The sequence below is a fragment of the Narcine bancroftii genome, chromosome 1, assembly GCF_036971445.1.
Source record: "Narcine bancroftii isolate sNarBan1 chromosome 1, sNarBan1.hap1, whole genome shotgun sequence".
Taxonomy (NCBI): Eukaryota; Metazoa; Chordata; class Chondrichthyes; order Torpediniformes; family Narcinidae; genus Narcine; species Narcine bancroftii.
In genome coordinates, this window is record NC_091469.1 from 251922768 (window position 1) to 251946656 (window position 23889).

Consider the following 23889-nt stretch of genomic DNA (forward strand, 5'->3'; position numbering starts at 1 on the left):
CAAGAAATTAAAGAGAGATTGGATAGTACATGTAACAGCAGCATCATATAATTTAAAAGCTAGAAGAGTAGCTATATTAATCAGTAAAAATGTACCAATCAAAATAGAAGAGGAAATAATAGATCCAGCAGGGAGATATGTAATGATAAAATGTCAGATATATTCAGAGTTTTGGAATTTACTCAATATTCACCTAACGAAGAAGATCAAAAATTTATGCAAGATATCTTTTTGAAGATAGCAGACACGCAAGGGAACATACTAATAGGAGGGGATTTCAATCTTAATTTTGATTCAAACATGGATAAAACTGGAAAAAAAATTAATAGAAAGAACAAAGTAACCAAATTTATAATTAAATCGATGCAAGAAATGCAACTTTTGGATATATGGAGGAAACAACACCCAAAGGAAAAGGAATATTCATATTATTCGGCTAGACATAAAACATACTCAAGAATAGACCTATTCCTGTTGTCAGCTCACATGCAAGAGAGAGTTAGGAAAAAGAAATATAAAGCTAGACTATTATCAGACCACTCACCCCTGTTATTAACAATAGAGTTAGAGGACATCCCATCAAGAATGTATAGATGGAGATTAAACTCCATGCTACTTAAAAGGCAGGATTTTAGAGAATTCATTGAACGACAAATTAAAATGTACTTTGAAATAAATACGGAATCAGTGAAAGATAAGTTTATACTATGGGACGCAATGAAAGCGTTCATCAGAGGGCAAATAATAAGTTATGTAACTAAGATGAAGAAGGACTACAACCAGGAAACAGAACCGTTGGAAAGGGAAATAGCAAATATAGAAAAAGAATTAGCAATGAAGGAAGACACAACTAAAAGAGAATTGGCAGATAAAAAAATAAAATAAAAGGGATAAAAATAAAAGACAAGTAGCATGGAGTTTAATCTCCATCAAAAATAAAATATGAAACAATATGGAGAAGAACATAATGAAGACAAAACAGAAATATTGTGAACTAGGAGAAAAAATGCACAAAATTCTAGCGTGGCAGCTTAAGACAGAACAAACTATGAGAATGGTATTGGCATTAAGGAAAAAAGACAAGCAAATCACATATAATCCAACGGAGATTAATGAAAACTTCAGAGAATTTTTCAAACAATTATATCAAACTGAAAACGAAAGGAAAGAAGATAAAATAGATGAATTTTTAACTAAAATTGAACTACTGAAATTACAAACAGAGGAACAAAATAAATTAACAAAACCATTTGAAATAGAAGAAATACAAGAGATAATAAAAAAAACTACCGAACAATAAAACACCAGGAGAGGATGGATTCCCAATAGAATTCTATAAAACATTTAAAGATTTATTAATTCCTCCCCTTCTGGAAGTAATCAACCAGATTGATAAAACACAAAGCTTACCAGAGTCATGTAAAACAGCAATAATTACAGTAATACCAAAGACAGGGAAAGATCCACTCGCACCAGCATCATATAGACCAATATCTTTACTTAACACAGATTATAAGATAATAGCTAAAGTATTAGCAAACAGATTAGCCGACTATGTACCAAAAATAGTAAATCTAGACCAAACTGGATTTATCAAAAAAAGACGAACAACAGACAATATCTGTAAATTTATTAACTTAATTCATGCAGTAGAAGGAAATAAAACTCCAACAGTAGCGGTTGCTTTAGACGCAGAGAAGGCAGAGAATGGAATTATTTATTCAAAGTACTACAAAAATTCAGCTTACCAGAGAAATTATTAATTGGATTAAAGCATTATATAAGGGGCCATTGGCGAAAGTGACAGTAAATGGATATATAACAAAAAAATTTAACTTAAGCAGATCAACAAGGCAGGGATGCCCACTATCTCCCTTATTGTTCGCGTTAGCCATAGAACCACTAGCAGAACTGATAAGAACAGAAAATAAAAGGGATAAAAATAAAAGACAAGGAATATAAAATCAGTCTATTTGCAGATGACGTTATAATATACTTAACAGAACCAGAAATATCAATAAAAGAACTACATAGGAAATTGAAGGAATATGGAGAAGTATCGGGGTACAAGATCAACGCAAATAAAAGTGAAGCAATGCCAATGAATAATGTGGATTTCTCAAAATTTAAGGAAGAATCACCATTCAGATGGCAAACGCAAGCAATGCTATATCTAGGTATACAAATAAATAAAAACCTCGGCCATCTATATAAACTCAATTATTATCCACTAATGAAAAAATTACAAGACAACTTAGAGCATTGGAAAGATTTACCACTAACACTGATAGGAAAGATAAACTGTATTAAAATTTACATTTTCCCAAGGATACAATACCTATTTCAGGCATTACCAATACACTTAACAGAGAAATTTTTCAAGGATTTAAAGGGGGAAACCAAGGATAGCACTAGATAAATTAACAGAATGGTATAAACAAGGAGGCTTACAACTACCAAATTTTAAGAATTATTATAGAGCCGCACAATTAAGATACCTATCAGTTTTTTTATCAAACAAGGGAAAAGCCAGATTGGACTAGATTAGAACTAGATAAAATAGGGGAGAAGATACCTGAACACATATTATATAAATGGGATGAAAAATTGGTACAAAGTAGGAATTGGTACAAAGTAGGAATTGCATCATCTGCTCAACATTTGGAAGAAGATTCATGTAGAAAGGAATAAAACAAATTACCAACTACCAAAACTAATACTGATGCAAAATCAGCTAATCCCTTTTACAATAGATAACCTTTCCTTTAGAGAATGGGAGAAAAAAGGGATCAAAAGAATAGAAAATTGTTTTTCGGGAAATAAACTATTATCCTTTGAACAATTGAAGGATAAATATAACTCACGATACAGTGTTGGCATACTACCAACTGAAATCCTACTGTATCTTGATCAATGTGGTTTATAGTGTAAAAAATAAAAAATTTAAAAAAAATGGATGCATGCTTAGCCCACTGCTCTACACCCATGACTGTGTGGTCAGGCACAATTCAAATGCAGTATACAAATTTGTTGATGACACCTTGATTGTTGGCGGAATCAGACGGCGATGAGGAAGTGTACAGGAGAGAGATATATCGTCTAGTTGAGTGGTGCCCCAACAACAACCTTCCATTCAATGTTAGCAAAACCAAAGAGCTGATTCAAGAGGAAATCAGGACACAAGGGGTCAGATGTGGAGAGGGTCAAAAACATCAAATTCCTGGGTGTCAACATCTCTGAGGATCCGTTCTGGAGCCTCCATGTCAATGCCATCACGAAGGAAACTCACCAGAGGGGATACTTTGTGAGGAGTTTGAGGAGATTCGGTGTGTCACCGAAGACTGGCAAATTTCTACAGGTGTACAGTGGAGAGCATTCTGACTGGTTGCATCACTGTCTGGTATTGCACAGGACAAGAAACTACAGAGAGTTGTTAACTCAGCCAGCGCCATCACAGACATCACTCCATTGAGGACGTCTATAAATGGTGGGGTCTTAAGAAAGCAGCTTCTATTCTCGAGGACCCTCACCATCCAGGCTATGCCGTCTTCACACTGCTACCATTGCAAAGGAGGGACAGGAGCCTACAGACGAACACTCAGTGGCACAAAGACAGCTTCTTCCCCTCTGCCATCAGATTTCTGAATGGACAATGAAACACAGACATTACCTTATTTTCTCTTATTTTTTGCACCAACTTATTTATCTTTAAATGTAATGTTATACCAATATTTGCCCTGTGATACTGCTGCAAACGAAGAAGTTTGTGACATGTTCATTACAATAAATTCTGATTCAATATGCAGTTTGAAATGAAATTCTTCGATCCATGTTGTTCTTATAGAAGCAATAAATGAGTAGGATGTCCCAGCTAAAGAGCAGCTCTGAATTATCTGGGAAATGAGCAACAATTTACCTTGTAGCTGTTGACAAGCCAGTTGGGAAGAGGCACTCCATGTGACAACAGTTTATTAATTACACAGTGATGGTACTGTGAACTCCGAGACTGGTAACGGTCAAGGTAAGATGACAACAACCTCCACGCTTCATTTGTGGCACTAAATGGAGGCAGAAGAGACAGGAAGTTTCATCAGAAAAGCACAAGAAGAGGTCTTGCACTCTGCTCCATTAAACATGGATCCCAACTTACCATGGGCTTCTCACTATGTGACAGCACATTATAGTCCCACAATGTTGAAACAGGCCCTTCAGCCCAACTTACACGCATCAACCAAAATTCCCCACTCATGCTAGTCCCTGCAGCCTGTGTTTGGCCCATCTCCCTCTAAACCCATCCTATCCATGTATCTGTCCAATTATTTTCTTTAACACTGCAATAGCACCTGCCTTAACCATCTCCTCCAGCAACTCATTTCATACACCCACTGACCTCTGTGTAAAAAAGATTATCCCTCAGTTCCTGTTAAATCTCTCCCCCCACCCGTAAAACTATGCCCTCTGGCTATCGATTCTTGTACCCTAGCAACAGACTCTCTACATTTATCCAATTTATACATATCATGACTTTGGACTCCTCTATGAGTTCACCCCTCATCCTTCAGTGCTCCAAAGAATAAAGCCCCAGCTTGCTCAACCTCTCCCTAGTGCTCAGGCCTGGCAACATCTTTTTCAATCTTCTCTGTACTCTCTCCAGCTTGATGATCAGATACAGTACTCTAAATGGGGCCTCACCAACATCTTGTACAACTACAGCCTGACCTCCCAACTTCTATACTCAATAGTCTGACTGATGGCCAATATGTAAAAAAGGTGGATGAGCTGAAGGTGTGGATTGATACTTGGAAGTATGATGTGGTAGCGATTAGTGAGACATGGTTGCAGGAGGGATGTGATTGGCAACTGAATATCCCTGGGTTTCGTTGTTTTAGGTGTGATAGAGTCGGAGGGGCAAGAGGAGGTGGGGTTGCATTGCTTGTCAGGGAAAATATTACAGCGGTGCCTAGGAAGGATAGATTAGAGGGCACATCCACGGAGGCTATTTGGGTGGAACTGAGGAGTAGGAAAGGAGAGGTTACACTTGTAGGGGTGTATTATAGACCACCCGGAGGGGACCGAGACCTAGAGGAACAAATCTGTAGGGAGATAGTAGATACCTTGTGATAAGCACAGGGTTGTAATTATGGGAGATTTTAATTTTCCACATATAGATTGGGAAACACATTCTGTGAAAGGACTGGATGGGTTAGAGTTTGTGAAATGTGTGCAAGATAGTTTTTTACAACAATATGTAGAGGTGCCGACCAGAAAAGGAGCAGTGTTAGATCTACTGTTGGCAAATGGGATGGGTCAAGTGACGGAGGTTAGTGTTGGCGAGCACTTCGGGTCCAGTGATCATAATGCCATCAGCTTCAATGTCATTATGGAAAGAGAGAAGTCAGGGCCAAGGGTTGAGGTTTTTGATTGGGGAAAAGCTAGATTTGAGGAGATGCGAAAGGACTTGCAGGGTGTGCATTGGGACAATTTGTTTTATGGGCAGGATGTAGTAGAGAGATGGAAGTCTTTTAAAGATCAGATTTTGAGAGTGCAAAAGCTTTATGTTCCTGTTAGGTTAAAAGGAGGGGCAAAAGGTTTGAGAGAGCCGTGGTTTTCAAGGGATATTGGAAACTTGGTTCGAAGAAAAAGGGAGGCGTACATTAGATATAAGAAGCATGGAGTTAAGGAGATGTTTGAAAGATACATTGAATGTAAGAGGAATCTTAAGAGAGGAATTAGGAAAGCTAAAAGAAGGTACGAGGAAACTATGGCAAGCAGGGTGAAAACTAATCCAAAAGAGTTCTACAAATATGTTAATGGTAAGAGGAAAGCTAGAGACAAAATTGGTCCCTTAGAAAATCAGAGCGGAAAACTGTGTGTGGAGCCTAGAGAAATGGGGGAGATATTGAACAGTTTCTTTTCTTCGGTATTCACTAAGGAGAAGGATATTGGGAGATGTGAGATAAAAAAAAAAGCAAATTGGGTAAATATGGGGAATATAGAGATTACAAAAGGTGTAGTTTTAAGGCTTTTGAAGAATATAAAGGTGGATAAGTCTCCGGGACCAGACGGGATCTTCCCCAGGACATTGAGAGAAGTGAAGGAGGAAATAGCAGAGGCTCTGGCGGTAATTTTCCAAATGTCATTAGATATGGGGATAGTGCCGGAGGATTGGCGCATTTCGCATGTGGTTCCGTTATTTAAAAAGGGTTCAAGGAGGAAGCCTGGCAACTATCGGCCTGTAAGTTTGACGTCTGTGGTAGGTAAATTAATGGAGAAAATTCTTAGAGATAGTACATATAAACATCTGGATAGACAGGGTCTGATCAGGAGCACTCAACATGGATTTGTGGGAGGAAGGTCATGTTTGACCAATCTGATTGAATTTTTTGAAGAGGTGACTAGGAATGTGGATGAGGGTGGCGCTGTGGATGTTGTCTATATGGACTTCAGTAAGGCCTTCGATAAGGTACCACATGGAAGGTTAGTTAGGAAGGTGCAGTCTTTAGGTATAAATTTTAAGATAGTCAAATGGATTGAACATTGGCTGAAAGGGAGAGGCCAGAGAGTGGTAGTGGATAATTGTCTGTCAGGTTGGAGGCCGGTGACCAGTGGTGTGCCTCAAGGATCTGTATTGGGCCCATTGTTGTTTGTTATATACATTAATGATCTAGATGATGGGGTGGTGAATTGGATTAGTAAATATGTAGACGATACTAAGATAGGTGGAATAGTGGATAATGAAGAAGGTTTTCAAGGATTGCAGAGGGATTTGGGCTGCTTAGAAAAGTGGGCTGATAAATGGCAGATGGAATTTAATGCTGATAAGTGTGAGGTGCTTCATTTTGGTAAGAAGAATCAGAATAGGACATACATGGTAAATGGGAGAGCATTGAGGAATACAGAAGAGCAGAAAGATTTAGGAGTAACGGTACATCGTTCCCTGAAGGTAGAAACTCACGTGAATAGGGTGGTGAAGAAGGCTTTTAGTATGCTGGCCTTTATCAATCATTGCATGGAATATAGGAGTTGGGAGGTGATGTTGAGATTGTATAAGACGTTGGTGCGGCCTAATTTGGAGTTCAGTGTGCAGTTCTGGTCGCCTAATTATAGGAAGGATATAAACAGAGTGGAGAGAGTGCAGAGAAGTTTTACCAGAATGTTATCTGGGTTTAAGCATCTAGAGTATAGGGAGAGATTGGACAGATTAGGTCTTTATTCTTTGGAGCGTAGAAGGTTGAGAGGGGATTTGATAGAAGTATTTAAGATTATGAAAGGGATAGACAGAGTGGATGTGGATAGACTATTTCCGTTAAGAGGAGGAAAGATTAAAACAAGAGGACATGAGTTAAGAATTAAGGGGCAGAGGTTTAGAGGTAACATGAGGGGGAACTTCTTTACTCAGAGAGTGGTAGCCGTGTGGAATGAGCTTCCGGGAGAAATAGTGGCGGCGGAGTCAATTGTATTATTTAAGAAAAGGTTGGACAGGTATATGGATGAGAAGAAGATGGAGGGTTATGGGCATTGTGCAGGGAGGTGGGACTAGAAAGGGGTGTTTGGTTCGGTGCGGACTAGAAGGGCCTAATGGCCTGTTTCCGTGCTGTAATTGTTATGTTATATGTTATGTTATGACCATGCGATCTACCTGTGACCACTTCCAAGGTACTATGTACCTGTACTCAGAGATTCTTCTACTCTACAATACTTCCCAGATCTCTACCACTCATTGTATTGGTGCTATCCACATTCTTGAACTGAAAACAATAAACCAAGGTCCCTCATTCATTCAGCAGCTGTTAAAGATCCCATTACGATTACAGATGTGTACAAAGTTCTTGAGCAACAACTTTCCCTCACTGCTTTTGTTACAGAACAACTATTGCCTTTACCAACTCATCGATGAAGACTCTTCAACCTGAAAAATTATTTTTTTTCTCTGCAGATGCTGCCTGACCCGCTGCGTGTTGCCAGCAGTGCTCATCTCCCTCTGCATGTCTAACATCTTTCGCTTTTCACATTTTTGTGGTCTTTGCTCATTTATAAATTTGTGCACTTCAGAAACATTAGCTGTACTGAAAAGAATAAAAGTGGACTAGTTTTGGCAATAGCTTTAAAAAAATTTAGACGTACAGCATGGCAACACTCAATTACACTCAATTAACCTATTGTTAAAGTTTTCCTGTGCTGCAAACTTAGCTATGAATAAGAACACAGCAGAGAACCACAGAACAAGGTTTAAAATACAACCAGTTCTAATACTTCAATTATAACCGGTGGGAGAGAGGGGCAACACTATGAAATAGCAGTGATATTTCTGTAGTACTGATACCCTGTCTCAAATTTCATATTGAAATGGGTCAATTTATATAGTAAATTAGATCAATGACTACGTAGGACTTCACGTGTTCTAATTGGAAACAGTTTTCACATTTTCTCATGGATTTAGAATTTCTTCGTTTAGTCAGAGACGTCTCCAAAAAATTCTAATAAACCTTAGCTTCAATTACTCATTCAACTCTTTCACAGCTAATGTTTCCTACAGATGTAGGATTGTTGCTCTTTCTTGATACGAGAACCATTACAACTGATTTACTTTGACAGCCCTTCTATGGAGATGTAAACCTTTAAGTGTTTTTTTTCCCCCAAAAGGTTCACTCTATAGTTTCAACCCCATAATCCTTAGCAATAAGAGCTGGTCATATACAATGTTAAAAACTTCCAGAATTCTTTACAATGTCACAAAATAATGCTTAATTAACCACAAATCTTCTACACTATCACCACTGGTACATTTCAAATGGTGGGAGGAAACTGGAACTCCTGGGGAAAACCCATGCAGACATGGGGAGAACGTAACAACTCCTCACAGACAGCGCAGGACTTTAACCCTGGTCCCAATTACTGGTGCTGTAGTAGCATTTCGCTAACCGTGTTGCTCCTGACGGGACCAGGAAATCTCGCATGCGCTGCCGAAACAGGAAAGCCCAAAGGTGCTGGGATTGTAGTCCACTGCACAAAGTGCTGGAGAGCCTTTGTATTGGAGAACTCAGCAGGTTCTCCAGCACTTTTGTGTATTAGTTTCAATAACATTTGCATTGGAGCTGAGAAATAAAGGATGGAATAGGTGTACTGGACTCCAATGGGGTGAGCATACCCAAAGTAGGTTTAGACCTTGGAACCATTTTGTTGGGCTCTGCTCTGGTCTTAATAGGACTAGCTGCCTGTTGACCTTCCTAGCAGTCCAGTGCGACAGAACATAGATATGTTTTTGGGAGATAAATTGGGGAAGGTTCTTTTAGTGTAGGTTGCAATCAAACACTTTAAAACAGATTTTATTTAAAATAATGGAGCTCTGCTCATGCTAGACATGTTGGGACTAACAGCCTTTGCAAAAGCTTTGGAGAGTATCTAAGAGATTTCACTAATGGATTGTTGTTTACAAAAAGTCAACAGATGAAAGAGCTTGTTGGAGCCTTGTCTGGAAGGGGACTTGCTGTTCTAAGAGGTTCATGCGGTTTTGCAAGCAGAGAGTGTAAAACAGGTTTTCTCTGTGTGTGTGTGTGAGAGAGAGAGAGAGAGAGAGAGAGAGAGAGAGAGAGAGAGAGAGAGAGAGAGAGAGAGAGAGGAGAGAGAGAGGAGAGAGAGAGGAGAGAGAGAGGAGAGAGAGAGGAGAGAGAGAGGAGAGAGAGAGGAGAGAGAGAGGAGAGAGAGACAGAGACAGAGACAGAGACAGAGAGAGAGAGAGAGAGAGAGAGAGAGAGAGAGAGAGACTGGAACAGGACAAGCTTGTGGAAAACCCCATTTGGAAGATGGGTTGTGAGTGCTTAGTTCAGCCTGGTCAAAGCATTTGTGGTTCATGCAAGAGGAGAGGACTGGCAGTCTAATGTTTCACTTGAAATAAGAGAAACAAAAAGGCATTCTGTGTTGACCTGAAAGAAAGCGTTTATCACCTAGAGAACTCTGAGGGGGGCAACAAGTTTCTTCGGCAAGACACTGAAGTGACTGATTAAAAAGGAATCAGTTGTGGATGTTCAGCGAACAACAAATCTCTCTCTGAAAACCAACAAGAATGCACAGTATAAGAATTGCCTGCAACCAGTGAACTTGGAGGAATGAAAAGTGAGATTGGACTGTGAACCAAAGAACTTTTCTGAACTTGCACACACATTACATGCACGTGCGCTTAGAATTAGAAGGGGGTTAAGTTAGGTTAGGTAAGTCAATAGCGAGAGGTTAAAGCGTAATTCTATCTTCATGTTTAAAGATAATTAAAAGCAACTTTTGTTTAAATAACTATTTGTCTTGGTGAATTTCTTGCTGCTGGGTTTTGGGGTCCTCTGGGCTAGTAACATTTTATGGGCATTTGTCCTTTTGGATTGAAAATGGAGTTTTTGTAATTTATTAGTTAACAGTTTTTTTTTCAAGCTAATTTAACCTTGTGTTGAAAAACTGCAGCAATGGATGGTGATACATTTTTGTTACAACTATCACCTGTGTGAGAGATGATAAAAACTGATATACAAATATGAACATGAAGAAACAAAAACTGATACATGAGTAAATGAATGAAGCCAGTACAAACAGGATGAGACATGGATAGAATGCAGGAAGCAGAATCAGTCTGAGTAAGATAAGAATCTCCTAGAATCAGCAATAGATAACAGAATGTAGGAAGTAGAGTTAGTCTGAATGAGATAAGGGTCTTCTAGCCCCAGATAGATAGAATTAGCAAGTTTGAATATGTAATTAGTAACAGTATTAGTCAGTTCTACATAAGAAGAGGACACAGCCCTGAGGATCGGGAAGATGTAAATTAGAACAAAGACAGGGTTGTGAATAAGAACAATGAGGATAACGACATGATAAGACACCGACAGGATACCCCCTGGTCTTCCAAGTGCACAGAAACAGCACGTAGGCAGGCAGGATTACCTAATGCCAAACCTCTCCAGGCGGCAGCTGGGACTGGAACAGGACAAGCTTGTGGAAAACCCCATTTGGAAGATGGGTTGTGAGTGCTTTATTCAGCCTGGTCAAAGCATTTGTGGTTCATACAAGAGGAGAGGACTGTCAGTCTGAGGGGGCAAGTTTCTTCATCAAGACACTGAAGTGACTGATTAAAAAGGAATCAGTTGTGCATGTTCAGTAAACAACAAATCTCTCTGAAAACCAAAAAGAACCTTCCTGAGTGGTAACCATTTATTTACCTTTCAAGCACCAAATCATGGTAAACTTCATAAATGTTAAATTCTGTGCACAGTATAAGAATTGCCTCCAACCAGTGAACTTAGAGGAATGAGAAATGAGATTGGACTGCAAACCAAAGAACTTTTCTGAACTTACACATTTCATACATGTGTGCTTAGAATTAGAAGGTGGTGAGGTAAGTCATTAGTGATAAGTTGTGATTCTGTTTTCATGTTTAAAGATAATTAAAAGCAACTTTTATTCAAGTAACCATTTGTCTTGGTGATTATCTATTGCTGCTGGGTTTTGGGGTCCTCTGGGCTCATAACACTGTATTAATAAAATTTGGAAAGCTAAATTTCTTACCAAGTTGGATTTGTTGAAGGGTTACTGGTGTGTTTCTTCAATTGAGAGAGGAAAAAATATTTTGGCTTTTTTTAAACTCCATATTACATGAGTATAATATATTACCTTTTGGCATGAAAAATGCCCCTGCAACATTCCAAAGGATGATTAATTCGGTTATCCAAGGGTTAACACATACAGATGCTTATATTGATGACTTGGTCACAAAAAGTGACACATGGGAAGAACATCTAAGGGAATTGGACAAATTGTAAGATTATCCAAAGCAAACTTGAATGTTAATTTAGCGAAAAGTCAATTTGCAAATGCCACAGTAACATACTTGAGTTATGTATTGGCTATGGCAAAGCTCACAGGTTGCTAGGGATTGAATGGAACTGGAAAACGCCATACCACTGACAGATACAGTAACCTTTACCACCAATACTCCGCTGCGACCCACAGCTCCAGCCACTTTTGTGCATTCAGGAGATTTCCCATACTATCTTGGATCCAGTTTTTGTGGTTAACCAAGGAATTGGTTTCCACCACCCCCCTCCCCCACACCCTGCCCACCACCTTACTGTCTTATTTGAACAAGCCCTACTGTCATCCCTCAGCGGGTGATCAAAGCAGCCGTGATGTACAGCTTGAGTCAGAGTCGTCCAGCCCAGAACATATCCTTCAATCCAAATCGTCCAATCCAGACCAGTCTCATAATGGCTTCACTCAATTTCAGGCACTGGTCTTCATTACTGCTTACTATCCCATCAAACGAGCTCCAGTCCTAGATTTCAGGATATTTTTCTTCAGAACCTGTCTAACAGCTAAGTTCCTCATTCTACCTGCGATTCCAACCACTCTGCCTTAACTGTGCAATTCAGGGACACCTCATCCTATGACTTATTCAATGCAGACATCTTTTTGGGCTCGTGCATTCTGGGTTAAGTAAAGCTGCTTTATTTGGCAGGTAAATGTTTTAGTTAGTGTCCAAAGAAAAACAGAAGTGCTGGAAATACTCAACCGGTCAAGCAGCAGCTGTGGGAAGGGAAATGCTGTCTGTTTCTGATCATCATGGCCCATCCCTTTGTGAGCAAAGATGAACACGGTGCCTTATAGCTCTTCTGCCCTCACAGAACTTTTTGTAGTTGGTGGCACATTATGACGTGCCACTGCGAATCACGGAATGCCATGCAGTACAATTTTTTGCGAGGCCCTCCCAGTCAGTATGGTTGACATGGAATGACTGGAGATTGCGCTTGATTACGTCTTTGTAGCGAAGATGTAGGCGGCCAACAGGACAGGGATTATCTGGTAGCCCACCATAGAGGACATCTTAGGGCAATTGGCCGTCCTCCATATGGTCAATGTGGCCAGCCCACCGCAGGCCGCGAGCGTGAATGGTTGAGTAGAGGTCCGTACTTCCAGTCGTCTCCAGGCTTAACTACTGAGTATTTCTAAAATCTTCTGTCATTATTTTAGATTTCCAGCACCCTGATTATTTTTTTCCCCAATGCGGATAATCTTTACCCAATGTTGCTGATGTGGTTTCAGATCCACAAGAATATAGTGGAGTCACAAATGTCCCTCAGAGATGTTCAGTAAATCATTCCTTTGCAATGGGTCAAGACTGCATTTTGTCTCCTGGGTAATCACAGAATCCATAAGCAGTAGCCTTGCCAGCAATGCCAGGTGCCATGAATGCATCAACACTAGGAGCCGTGATCAACTCAGTGAGAATTTCATTCAAAGCCTTCACTCCTCTCACTAGTGCTCCACTTTATCCCTTTGACCATACCTGGATTCTTTTGTTGTAACCAAGGAAGGCATCTGATTTGTTTTCAGCCAGTCCCAGGCAGCAGACTGGGTGGTCTCTTCACTGAATTGCAATTTGATACATCTGAAAGAGAGCATGGATTTATATATACATGGTGCTGCAACCATCTTCAGTCCAGATCATAATTATATAGTTAGAGTAAATGCAAACAGGCTTTTTTCCCCACAGAGGCTGGCTGAGACAAGATAAAAGGTGAGATGTTTAAAAGGAATATTAGGGAAAACTTCTTCAGGCAGAGTGTGGAATGAACTGCCAGTGGCGGTGGTGAATGTGGACTCAATTTTGACATTTAAGAGAAATTTGGACAGGTACATATTTGTCCGAGTGCAGATCAATCGGGCTGGGTATATTAATAACTCACCACAGACTAGATGGGCCAAAGGGCCTGTTTTTGTGCTGTAGTGTTTGATGGTTCTAATTCTATAAATGAGTGGAGTCTCCAGCAGTTGTTCCCGTTCTTGCCGAGAGGCAAAGCAAACGGTAACCAGATAAGGCTTTCTCAAATGATGTTAGATGTGAAACTTACAAACCAGTCATCCCCAAGTGTATTACATGACTGGCAGCCTGCAGCTGACCCAGATTCACCTCACAAGTGGTGGGATACAGAAATAACAGCTCCAGTGACAAGAAGTCAGGGGCGTGCTTTATTCGGGGCCCATGCTCTGTCCCTGCACGACACCGATGGACTGTACTGTTCAATTCATCTCCACTCTCCACCTTCCGGACACTGAAACGCACTGCTGCATTCACACCCATACCCTGCCATTTTCAGTTCATTATCCTCTATCCCTTAAAATAGACTCTGCAACATGCCACCCCACAGGTCTCCTGAGACTCTAAAACAGGTTCACAACCATATTCACATGTAACATCAACAGAGGCCATTTAGCCCACTGGGTCATGCCAGCTCCCACACTCTCATTCTCCCTCTGTTCCCCATAAATCTGTACAGGTTAATCCTCTCTTATGCCTGCCCATCAACTCCCTCGATGCCTTTGACATTTATATGTACTAAAGGAGTTACTTACAGTAGGCCAATTAACCTGCCCAAATAACTTCGGGAATGTAGGAGGAAATCAGAGCCACTGATGGAAATCCATGCCTACAAGGAGAATGCATGCAGGGCTGGAACCAGGATTGAACTCGGCTTGCTGGAGCCGACTCATTGGCCTATCAATGTACCCTAAATCAAAGTGACAATAAAAGGCACCGAGGGGGTGTGTGGCCTGAGGGTGTAGTGAGAAGACATGGAACAAGCCTTTCCTAGCAGAATTAATTAATACCTGACTTTTTAAAATAGTGAATAATTTTAAAACTCTTCTTGAAGACTCAGTCTCCGATCCTGGTTCCTCTCCAGCCTTGATCTACCAAGCCTCCTCAGGTAAGGATTCAAATTCCAGCGCCACCTTCTCAGGGAGCTGGAGAAGATGGCACTGGAGCATGGAAGAAAACTACAGAAATGACTGTCCCACGCATGCGCACTGCAGAAGGGACGGAGTCGGAGCCTGCAGACCCGAATTTAACTACAGTAGCAGGTCAAAGAGGGCTAAGCAGAAAGTCCATTTACAATTTCAACCATTGGCTACATCTACAGAAGAGGAGAAGGAGGTAGGAGTGGAAGAGGAAAGTCTTGTGCTGCAACCACAGGGAGAGGAATCAGAAGGTAAAATGGGTGCATATTATGTTACCCAGAAACCTCTTGATCCACAGATTTTTGATAAAACTTGTGAAAAAATTGATTCAATCGGTGAAAAAATTGATGCAGATTTTGCAGGTGAAAGCAGATTTTACTACTCAACTGGGAGCTATTAGAGAAGATACGACTGTAATGAAGACATATATGGCAAAATGTTGATAAAATTAAAGTTCAAAAATTTGAAGATTTTCAGGAACATCAGATGGCGGTAGAAGAATGTAAAGATACAGTTAATAAGATAGAAGATCCTTTTAAGGTGTGGGAAATTCAGAAGGATTTATTGCAAAAAGTTGATATTATGGCAGTAGGCCAAAATGGTGCCGTCGGGGGTTTCCTCCCGACCTCGGCACTGGGCTCAGAAGCCCACACTTGGTGACCCTCGTGATCCCCCGGTGACATTGGGGCCCCCCAGCGTGGTTCTCAGCCAGGTCCGGGCTGGGAGTACAAGACCAGCCAGGCAGCCTGCAATAAATGAGTTTTGCTAACTGAACTCAACCTGTCTGGGTGTGCAATCCTTCAGTTAGCAGTGTAGCCGCCGCTACAATTGGTGACCCCGACAGGTTCAAACGTCTTTGAACCTGACATGAACAACCTTTCCATCAACGCTATAGCCATCAAGTTTCCTGACTTCTGGGTTCAGGAGCCGGAGACCTGTTGCAGCCATGCAGAGGCTCAGTTTCACCTCTGCCAGATTGCATCGGATTCGATCAAGTTTTACCATGTGGTCGCCGCCCTGGACCAGGCCACCGCCAAACGAGTGCTGCACCTTGTTCAGCACCCATCCGCGGAAGATAAATACAGAACCATCAAACGGGAGCTCACCGGCTCCCTCGGTCTCTCCAGGCACCAGCATGCTGTTTGGATGCTGCGCTTCAATACCTTGGGGGACAGAACTCTAATCGAGTTGATGGACAAGATGCTCGTGCTCATGGGCGATCACACCAACTGCCCACTCTTAGAGCAGATCTTCCTTGACTATCTGCCTGAAGACATCTGGCCGTTACTGACCCAGGAGAGCTTCGTCGACCCGAGGAAGGTCGCTCAAAAGGCTCAGGAGCTATGGCTCGAACGATTCCCGGAGGGCTCAGGAGTCCAGCAGGTTACGAGTCACGGGCATGACGATGCCAAGCCTTCCTCTCGCGCTGCGGTGGAACATCCGGCCCCTGCAAGGGCCTCAGAGCATAGCTAGAAGCAAGTCATCCACTTCAGGCCTCTGCTTCTTCCACCAGCGCTACTTGGAGTCGGAGGAGGAGCTTGGAGAGAGTCGGGCTGTGAGTCAGAGGAGGAGGAGCTTGCTGAAAGTGAGTCAGAGGAGGAGGAGCTTGCTGAAAGTGAGGAGAAGGTAAGCTATTAAAGTCGGGGGCTTACCGGGGCTTGGGCCTACTTGGTTCGGCTGGGAGTCGGAGGAGGAGCTTGGAGAGTCAGAGGAGGAGGAGCTTGCTGAAAGTGACAGGGTTAATTGGTCAAGGGGCCAATAAAAGGAGTGAAAGGGGAGGGAGTGGCCCAGTGAGTGAGTGAAGCAGTGAAGGAGTGAGACTTCCTGGCTTTGGCTTATCAGGCTTCGGCGAAAGCAGGCAAGGAGAAAAGGTAAGCTGAGTTATTTGCCTTTGTATTCAGAGTCATGCTAATAGGGTTAGTGCTCTGTACTGGGTGTCAGATGTGGGAACAATGGGTGATGTCCACCCTCCCAAATGGCCACATCTGCACCAGGTGTACCGAGATGCAGTTACTAAGGGAGCGAATTAGGGATATGGAGTTGCAGATTGTAAGGGAGAGTGAGGAGTTGATCGACTCAACTTTCAGGGCGATAAATACTCCAGAACCCGTGTCAGGTAAGTGGGAAAACGTCAGGGGGGGAAAGAAAAAAGCGAGAAAAATGGAGAGCACACCAGTGACTATCCCTCTTAGCAACAGTTACGTTGTGTTGGATTCTGTTGAGGGAGATGACCGGAGAGAAGATGGCCACGGGCACCAGGTCAATGGCAATGAGCCTGGTAGAGTAGTGCAAAAGAAAAGGAGAAATGCAGTAGTTATTGGGGACTCCATTGTCAGGGGTACAGACAGGAGGTTCTGTGAGCCAGATAAGTATACCCGCATGGTGTGCTGCCTCCCTGGTGCAAGGGTGCGAAATATCACAAATCGGGTCCAAAATATTCTGAGAGGAGAGGGAGAACAGCCTGATGTCTTGGTACATGTAGGTACAAATGACATTGACAAGAAAAGTGAGGAGCTAATGAAAAGGGATTACAGTGAGCTGGGACGAAAGCTGAAAGACAGGAATGCTAGGGTGATCTTGGGATTACTAACTGCTCAAAATGCAAGTGATGAAAAGAATGTAAGGATAAGGAAAATAAACGTGTGGCTGAGGTGCTGGTGTACAAGGCAAGGATTTGGCTTCTTGGATCATTGGGATCTCTTTTGGGGAAGGCATGATCTTTAAAAGAGGGACGGGTTGCACCTAAATCCAAAAGGTATCAACATTTTGGCAAATATGTTTGGTACAGCAGTAGGGCAAGGTTTAAACTAATTTGACAGGTGTATGGGAACCAGAGTGATAGGGAAAAGGGTAGGGAAGATAAAGTAATGGCCAGGAAAAGTAAAATAGGAAAAGTAATGTTGGGAGGAGAAAGTAAAAAATCAGATGGTGCAGTGAGTTTTTGGGTCAATGATAGTCTTAAGAAAATTACAAAGCAAAATAGTGGGCAGAAAAATCAAAAGGTTACAGAAGTCACTAGATATTAAAAGGACAAAGAGCATAAAGGCACTTTATCTGAATGCCCGCAGTATTAGAAATAAGGTTAGTGAACTTGAGGCGCAAATCGGTACCCATGCCTATGATTTGGTAGCCATCACGGAAACATGGCTACAAGGTGACCCTAAATGGGAATTAAACTTTCAAGGGTATCAGGTGGTGCAAAGAGATAGACAGGATGGTAAGGGAGGTGGAGTTGCACTCTTAATCAAAGATGAGCTCCAGGCAGTAGTGAGGGATGATACAAGATCTAAAGAGCATAATGTTGAGTCCACTTGGGTAGAGATAAAGAATAACAAAGGGAAAAAATTATTGGTGGGTGTTATCTATCGCCCACCAAATAACAATAGTTTAGTGGCACAGGAAATAAATAGAGAGATAAGTATTGTTGACCTCACCAAAGCCTTCGACACCGTGAGAGAGATAAGTGAGACATGTAATAATGATATGGCAGTAGTCATGGGGGACTTTAACTTCCACATAGATTGGGAAAATCAAGTTGGTCGTGGGAGTCTGAAAGAGGACTTCATAGAATGCATTCATGATAGCTTTCTAGAGCAGCATGTTAAGGAACCCACAAGAGAAAATGCTCTCCTGGATCTAGTGTTGTGCAATGAGATAGGTAGAGTAAATGATGTAATAGTCAGAGAGCATCTGGGAAATAGCGATCATAGTATGATTGAATTTCTCATTCAGATAGAAGGGGAAATAGTTAGATCTAAAATATATTATGCTTAAACAGGGGTGTGACTACCATAGGATGAGGGAGGAATTGGGCAGAGTGGACTGGGACCACAGGCTAATTGATGAAACAGTTGAGGAACAGTGGAAGATTTTCAAAGAAATATTTTGCAATGCTCAACAAAAATATATTCCGGTCAGGAAAAAGGGCAGCAAGGGAGGGAAAAATCAACCGTAGTTAACAAAGGAAATAAAGGAGAGTATAAAATTGAAGGCATAGGTGTACAAAGCTGCAAAGAGCAGTGGGAAACTGGAAGATTGGGATAACTTTAAGAGACAACAAGGGGTTACAAAGCAGGTAATAAGAAATGGGAAAAGGGATTATGAAAGTAAATTGGCACAAAATATAAAAACAGAAAGCAAAAAATTTTATAAATATATAAAATGGAAGAGGATGGCCAGAGTTAACATAGGACCCCTTGGAGGATGAAAAAGGAAAACTGGTAGCAAAAAATGAGGAAATGGCTGAGGCATTAAACAAATATTTTGTGTCAGTCTTCACGGTGGAAGACACGTCCAGCATGCCCAAGTGCGGAGTTAAGGATGCGAATGTTGGGGAGGGCCTTGATAAAATAGTTGTTACAAAGGAAGTAGTGATGGAGAAACTAATGGGACTAAAGTCAGACAAATCACCTGATCCTGATGATATGCATCCAAGGGTTCTGAAGGAAATGGCAGAAGTTATAGTTGATGCATTGGTGGTCATATACCAAAATTCCTTGGATTCTGGGCAGGTCCCGGCAGACTGGAAGACAGCAAATGTCACGCCACTTTTTAAGAAGGGATGTAGGCAGAAAACTGGAAATTATCGGCCAATTAGCTTGACGTCTGTAGTTGGAAAAATGCTTGGAGCCGTCATTAAAGATGAAATAGTGAAACTTTTGGAACGTAAGGGTTCATTCAGGCAGACGCAGCATGGTTTTAGAAAGATCTTGTTTGACAAACTTGTTAGGATTCTTTGAGGATATAATGGGTGCGGTGGATAGAGGGGAACAGGTTGATGTTGTATATTTGGATTTCCAGAAAGCATTTGATAAGGTGCCGCACAAGAGACTTATCAGTAAGTTACAGGAAAGTGGAGTCCAGGGAAGTATATTGACCTGGATTGAAAATTGGTTGTCTGACAGGAGGCAGAGAGTCGGGATAAATGGGAGTTTTTCAGGTTGGCAGAGAGTGGTAAGTGGGGTGCCGCAGGGGTCAGTGTTAGGCCCACAACTGTTCATCATTTACATTGATGACTCGGAGGAGGGGACAAAATGTGGTGTTGCTAAGTTTGCGGATGACACCAAATTGAGTGGAAGAGCAAATTGTAATGAGGATGTGGAGAGTCTGCAGAGGGATATAGTTAAGCTGGACGAGTGGGCAAAGGTCTGGCAGATGGAGTACAATGTTAGTAAGTGGGAGGTTATCCACTTTGGCAAAAAAAATAAAAGAGCTGAATATTATTTAAGGGGTGAAAAACTACAGCATGCTGTTGTGCGGAGGGACTTGGGAGTGCTTGTGCATGAATCGCAAAAAGTTAGGTAGCAGGTGCAGCAGGTTATTAAGAAGGCAAATGGAATGTTGGCCTTCATCGCTAGAGGAATTGAATTCAGGAGTAGGGAGGTAATGTTGCAACTGTATAAGGTACTGGTGAGACCGCACCTGGAGTACTGTGTCCAGTTCTGGTCTCCATATTTGAGGAAGGATATGCTGGCTTTGGAGACGGTCCAGAGGAGGTTTACGAGGTTGATCCCTGGCATGAAGGGGTTGACTTATGATGAAAGATTAAATCATCTAGGATTGTTTTCGCTCGAGTTCAGAAGAATGAGAGGAGATCTTATAGAAATATATAGGATTATGAAGGGTATGGATAGGATAAATGTAGGAAGGTTTTTTGAGCTGGCCGGGGAAACTAAAACGAGAGGACACAGTTTCAAGATTCAGGGGAGTAGATTTAGGACAGAGATGAAGAAAAATAGTTTTTCCCCAGAGAGTAGTGAATGTTTGGAATTCTCTAACCAGGGAAGTGGTTGAGGCTGCCTCATTAAACATAATTAAAATTCGGTTAGATAAATTTTTACATGATAGAAGAATTAGGGGATATGGGGAGAAGGCAGGTAGGTGGAGTTAGGTCATAAATTAGATCAGCCATGATCGTATTGAATGGCGGAGCAGGCTCGATGGGCCATTTTTGGCCTACTCCTGTTCCTACTTCCTATGTTCCTATGAGCCAAGGCTCGGAAGTGATGTCAGCCCTGCTCGTTCCAGGGAAACGAGCAGGCCAGCCGCTGTTAATGGCTGCGGTGGCTGGCCAAGAACACAGCCTTCTCTTCCTGCTGGATTCAGTTAGCAGCCGACGCTTCCTCATCGACACTGGGGCCCAGATCAGCATCATGCCAGCCACAGCCATAGAGTCCTGGAACCGGCCATGAGGACCTCCCCTCCGTGCAGCCAATTCGATGGAGATCAGAACATATGGAGACAAGACTGTCCACTTCCAGATCGCCCAGTGGAAGTTCTCATGGAGGTTCACCGTTTCGTCCCTTCCAACCGCCATCCTGGGTGTCGACTTCCTCCTTGCCCACGGACTCCTGGTTGACATTTGAGGTAGGCAACTGGTAGATGCCCGACCCTTCCAATCTGTTTGCCTCAACGCCTTCCACACAGCGCAGCCGCAGATGGCCACGGTCAGCACGCCTAAGGACGAGTTTCAGTGTATCCTGGATGAGTTCCCGTCCCTCCTCAAGCCGCAGCTCTCCGCTGCCTCACCACGCCACAGGATGTTTCATTACATCCCCACCCAAGGCCCGGCGGTCCATGCCAAGGCACTCTGGCTCCCGCTGGATAAGCTCCAGATAACAAAGGAAGAGTTCTCGCATCTGCAGGACCTGGGGATCATTCAACGGTCCAACAGTCCTTGGGCCTCACCCCTCCACCTGGTCCCGAAAGCCTCCGGCGGCTGGCGCCCCTGCGGAGATCATCGACTGCTTAACGACACAACAGTACCTGACCGTTACCCGATCCCTCACATCCAGGACTTTATGGCCAACCTGCATGGTGCAAGGGTATTCTCCAAGGTCGACCTAGTGCGTGGGTATCACCAAATCCCGGTGCACCCCGAGGACATACCCAAAACGGTCATCATCACCCCCTTCGACTTGTTCGAGTTCCTACACATGCCGTTCGGGTTCAAGAACGCCGCTCAGACCTTCCAGTGGGCAGGGATTTGAATTTCGTATTCATTTAGCTGGACGACATCCTTGATATCAGCAGAGACCGGGGACAACACAAGTCTCACCTGCGCACCCTCTTCTCCCGACTGGCCGACTTCGGCCTAACAATCAATCCGGCCAAGTGCCAGTTCGGGCAAGAGTCCATGCAGTTCCTGGGCCATACCATCACGGCTGAAGGAGCCACACCTGCCGCTATGAAGGTCGCTGCAATCAGGGAATTCCCACACCTGGACAACCTCAAAGGGCTACAGGAGTTCGTGGGCATGGTCAATTTCAATAACAGCTTCATTTCAGGCGCTGCGCACACCATGCAGCTGTTCTTCGCCCTCATCGCAGCCAAAGACAAGACACTCGCCTGGACTCCAGAGGCCAGCAGGGCATTCGAAGCCACGAAAGATGCCCTCGTGAAGGCTACCCTGCTCGTCCACCCATGCACCGACCTGCATATGGTACTCTCAGTCGATGCCTCTGCCACAGCTGTTGGCGCTGTCCTGGAGCAGCAGGTGAACGGACAGTGGAAACCACTGGCATTCTTTAGCAGACTTCTTCGCCCGCCAGAGTGCAAGAATAGCACTTACGATCGTGAGTTGCTAGGCATGTACCTGGTGGCACGTCATTTCCGCTATTTCTTGAAAGGGAGGCTTTTCACCATTTTTAATCGACCACAAACCCCTTACTCAGGCGCTCACTATGGCAAGGGATCCCTGGTTGGCCCGCCAACAATGTCACTCTCCTTCGTGTCGGAGTTCATCACCGACATTCAGCACAAGGCGGGGAAAGACAATGTGGTCGCCGACGCACTCTCATAACCGGCCATTTGCGCACTGACACCCGGCCTCAACTTCGACCATCTCGCTCGGGACCAGAAGTCCGACGAGGAGACAAGGGCCTTCAGGACTGCCATCATGGGCCTGCGCTTCCAGGACCTCCATACTCTTCACGGTGAGGGCACTATCCGTACGTTGTCTCCATGGGCACCCCACGACCAGTGGTTCCCCAGCAGTGGCGCAGGCAAGTCTTCCATCATATCCATGACCTTTCCCACCCTTCCATCAGGTCCATGGACCATATGGTGGCAGAACGTTTTGTCTGGCACAGGCTTCGGAAGCAGATTGCGGACTGGGCCAGAACCTGCACCCATTGCCAGCTTTCCAAGGTACACAGGGACACCAGTGCGCCTGTACAAGATTTCGAACACGTCTGGGAAAGGTTCAGCCACATACATGTGGACATTGTCAGACCCTTACCAGTTTTCCGAGGTAACCATTACCTTTTCACAGTGGTAGACCACACCACTCGTTGGCCCGAGGCGATCCCGATGCCTCCATGGACTCCTGTTCCCGAGCGCTTTTGAATGGTTGGGATGTCCGGTTCAGCGTCCCGAACCACCTCACCAGTGATTAGGGAGCCCAATTCACCTCTGTGCTCTGGACACAGCTCACCAACAGGCTGGGGATCAAGCTACATCACACCACGGCCTATCACCCACAGGCCAACGGGCTAGTTCGATTGCACCATCACCTTAAGTTGGCACTTATGGCCTGCCTCATCAGCCCTGACTGGGTGGACGAGCTGCCTTGGGTGCTCCTGAGCATCCACTTGAGACCCAAAGAAGACCTACAGACGTCATCAGCCGAGCTGGTCTATGGTGCACCGCTAGCCCTACCCGGTGAGTTCGTCAACACACCTCACAACCCCCAGCAGTTACCGCACGGTCTACTTCCCCGCCTCCGGGCCCAGTCGGACTCCTTCACACCCCCACCGCCGCCCAGACACGGCGTCCGAGCTTCTTATGTCCCCAGTGAGCTGTACTCCGCAGAGTACGTTTTTACCAGGCGAGGGCTGTACAAAGTTATTCAGTGTTCAGGATCCACTTTCACACTAGACATCAATGGTAAGAAGGAACTGTTTACAGTGGACAGGTTAACCCAGCCCACCTCGAGCCCACCGAACCAGTAGTTGTGGCCCAGCCCAAGAAGCGAGGCCGCCCAGCCAAACGGACATTGGCGCCGGTTCTGGGGGTGGGGCTGTGTGGCGGGCGAACCAGCCCTGCTTGTCACGCACGCGTCGGGACAGCCGCCCAAAATGGCGCTGTCGAGGGTTTCCCACGTGACGCTCTGGT

General features: G+C 43.6%; 1 protein-coding gene across 2 annotated transcripts in view; it reads right to left on the bottom strand.

Moving 5' to 3' along the window:
- The window catches only part of nup160 (nucleoporin 160), a 109734-nt gene that overhangs the window by 9582 nt on the left and 76263 nt on the right, over positions 1–23889 (bottom strand). For both annotated transcript variants that reach the window (XM_069895169.1, XM_069895162.1), the window contains 2 exons: positions 13325–13426; positions 3917–4058 (listed from right to left, as the gene is read on the bottom strand). In XM_069895169.1, coding sequence (XP_069751270.1) covers positions 3917–4058; positions 13325–13426 — 244 coding nt within the window. The remainder of the gene's footprint in view (positions 1–3916; positions 4059–13324; positions 13427–23889) is intronic.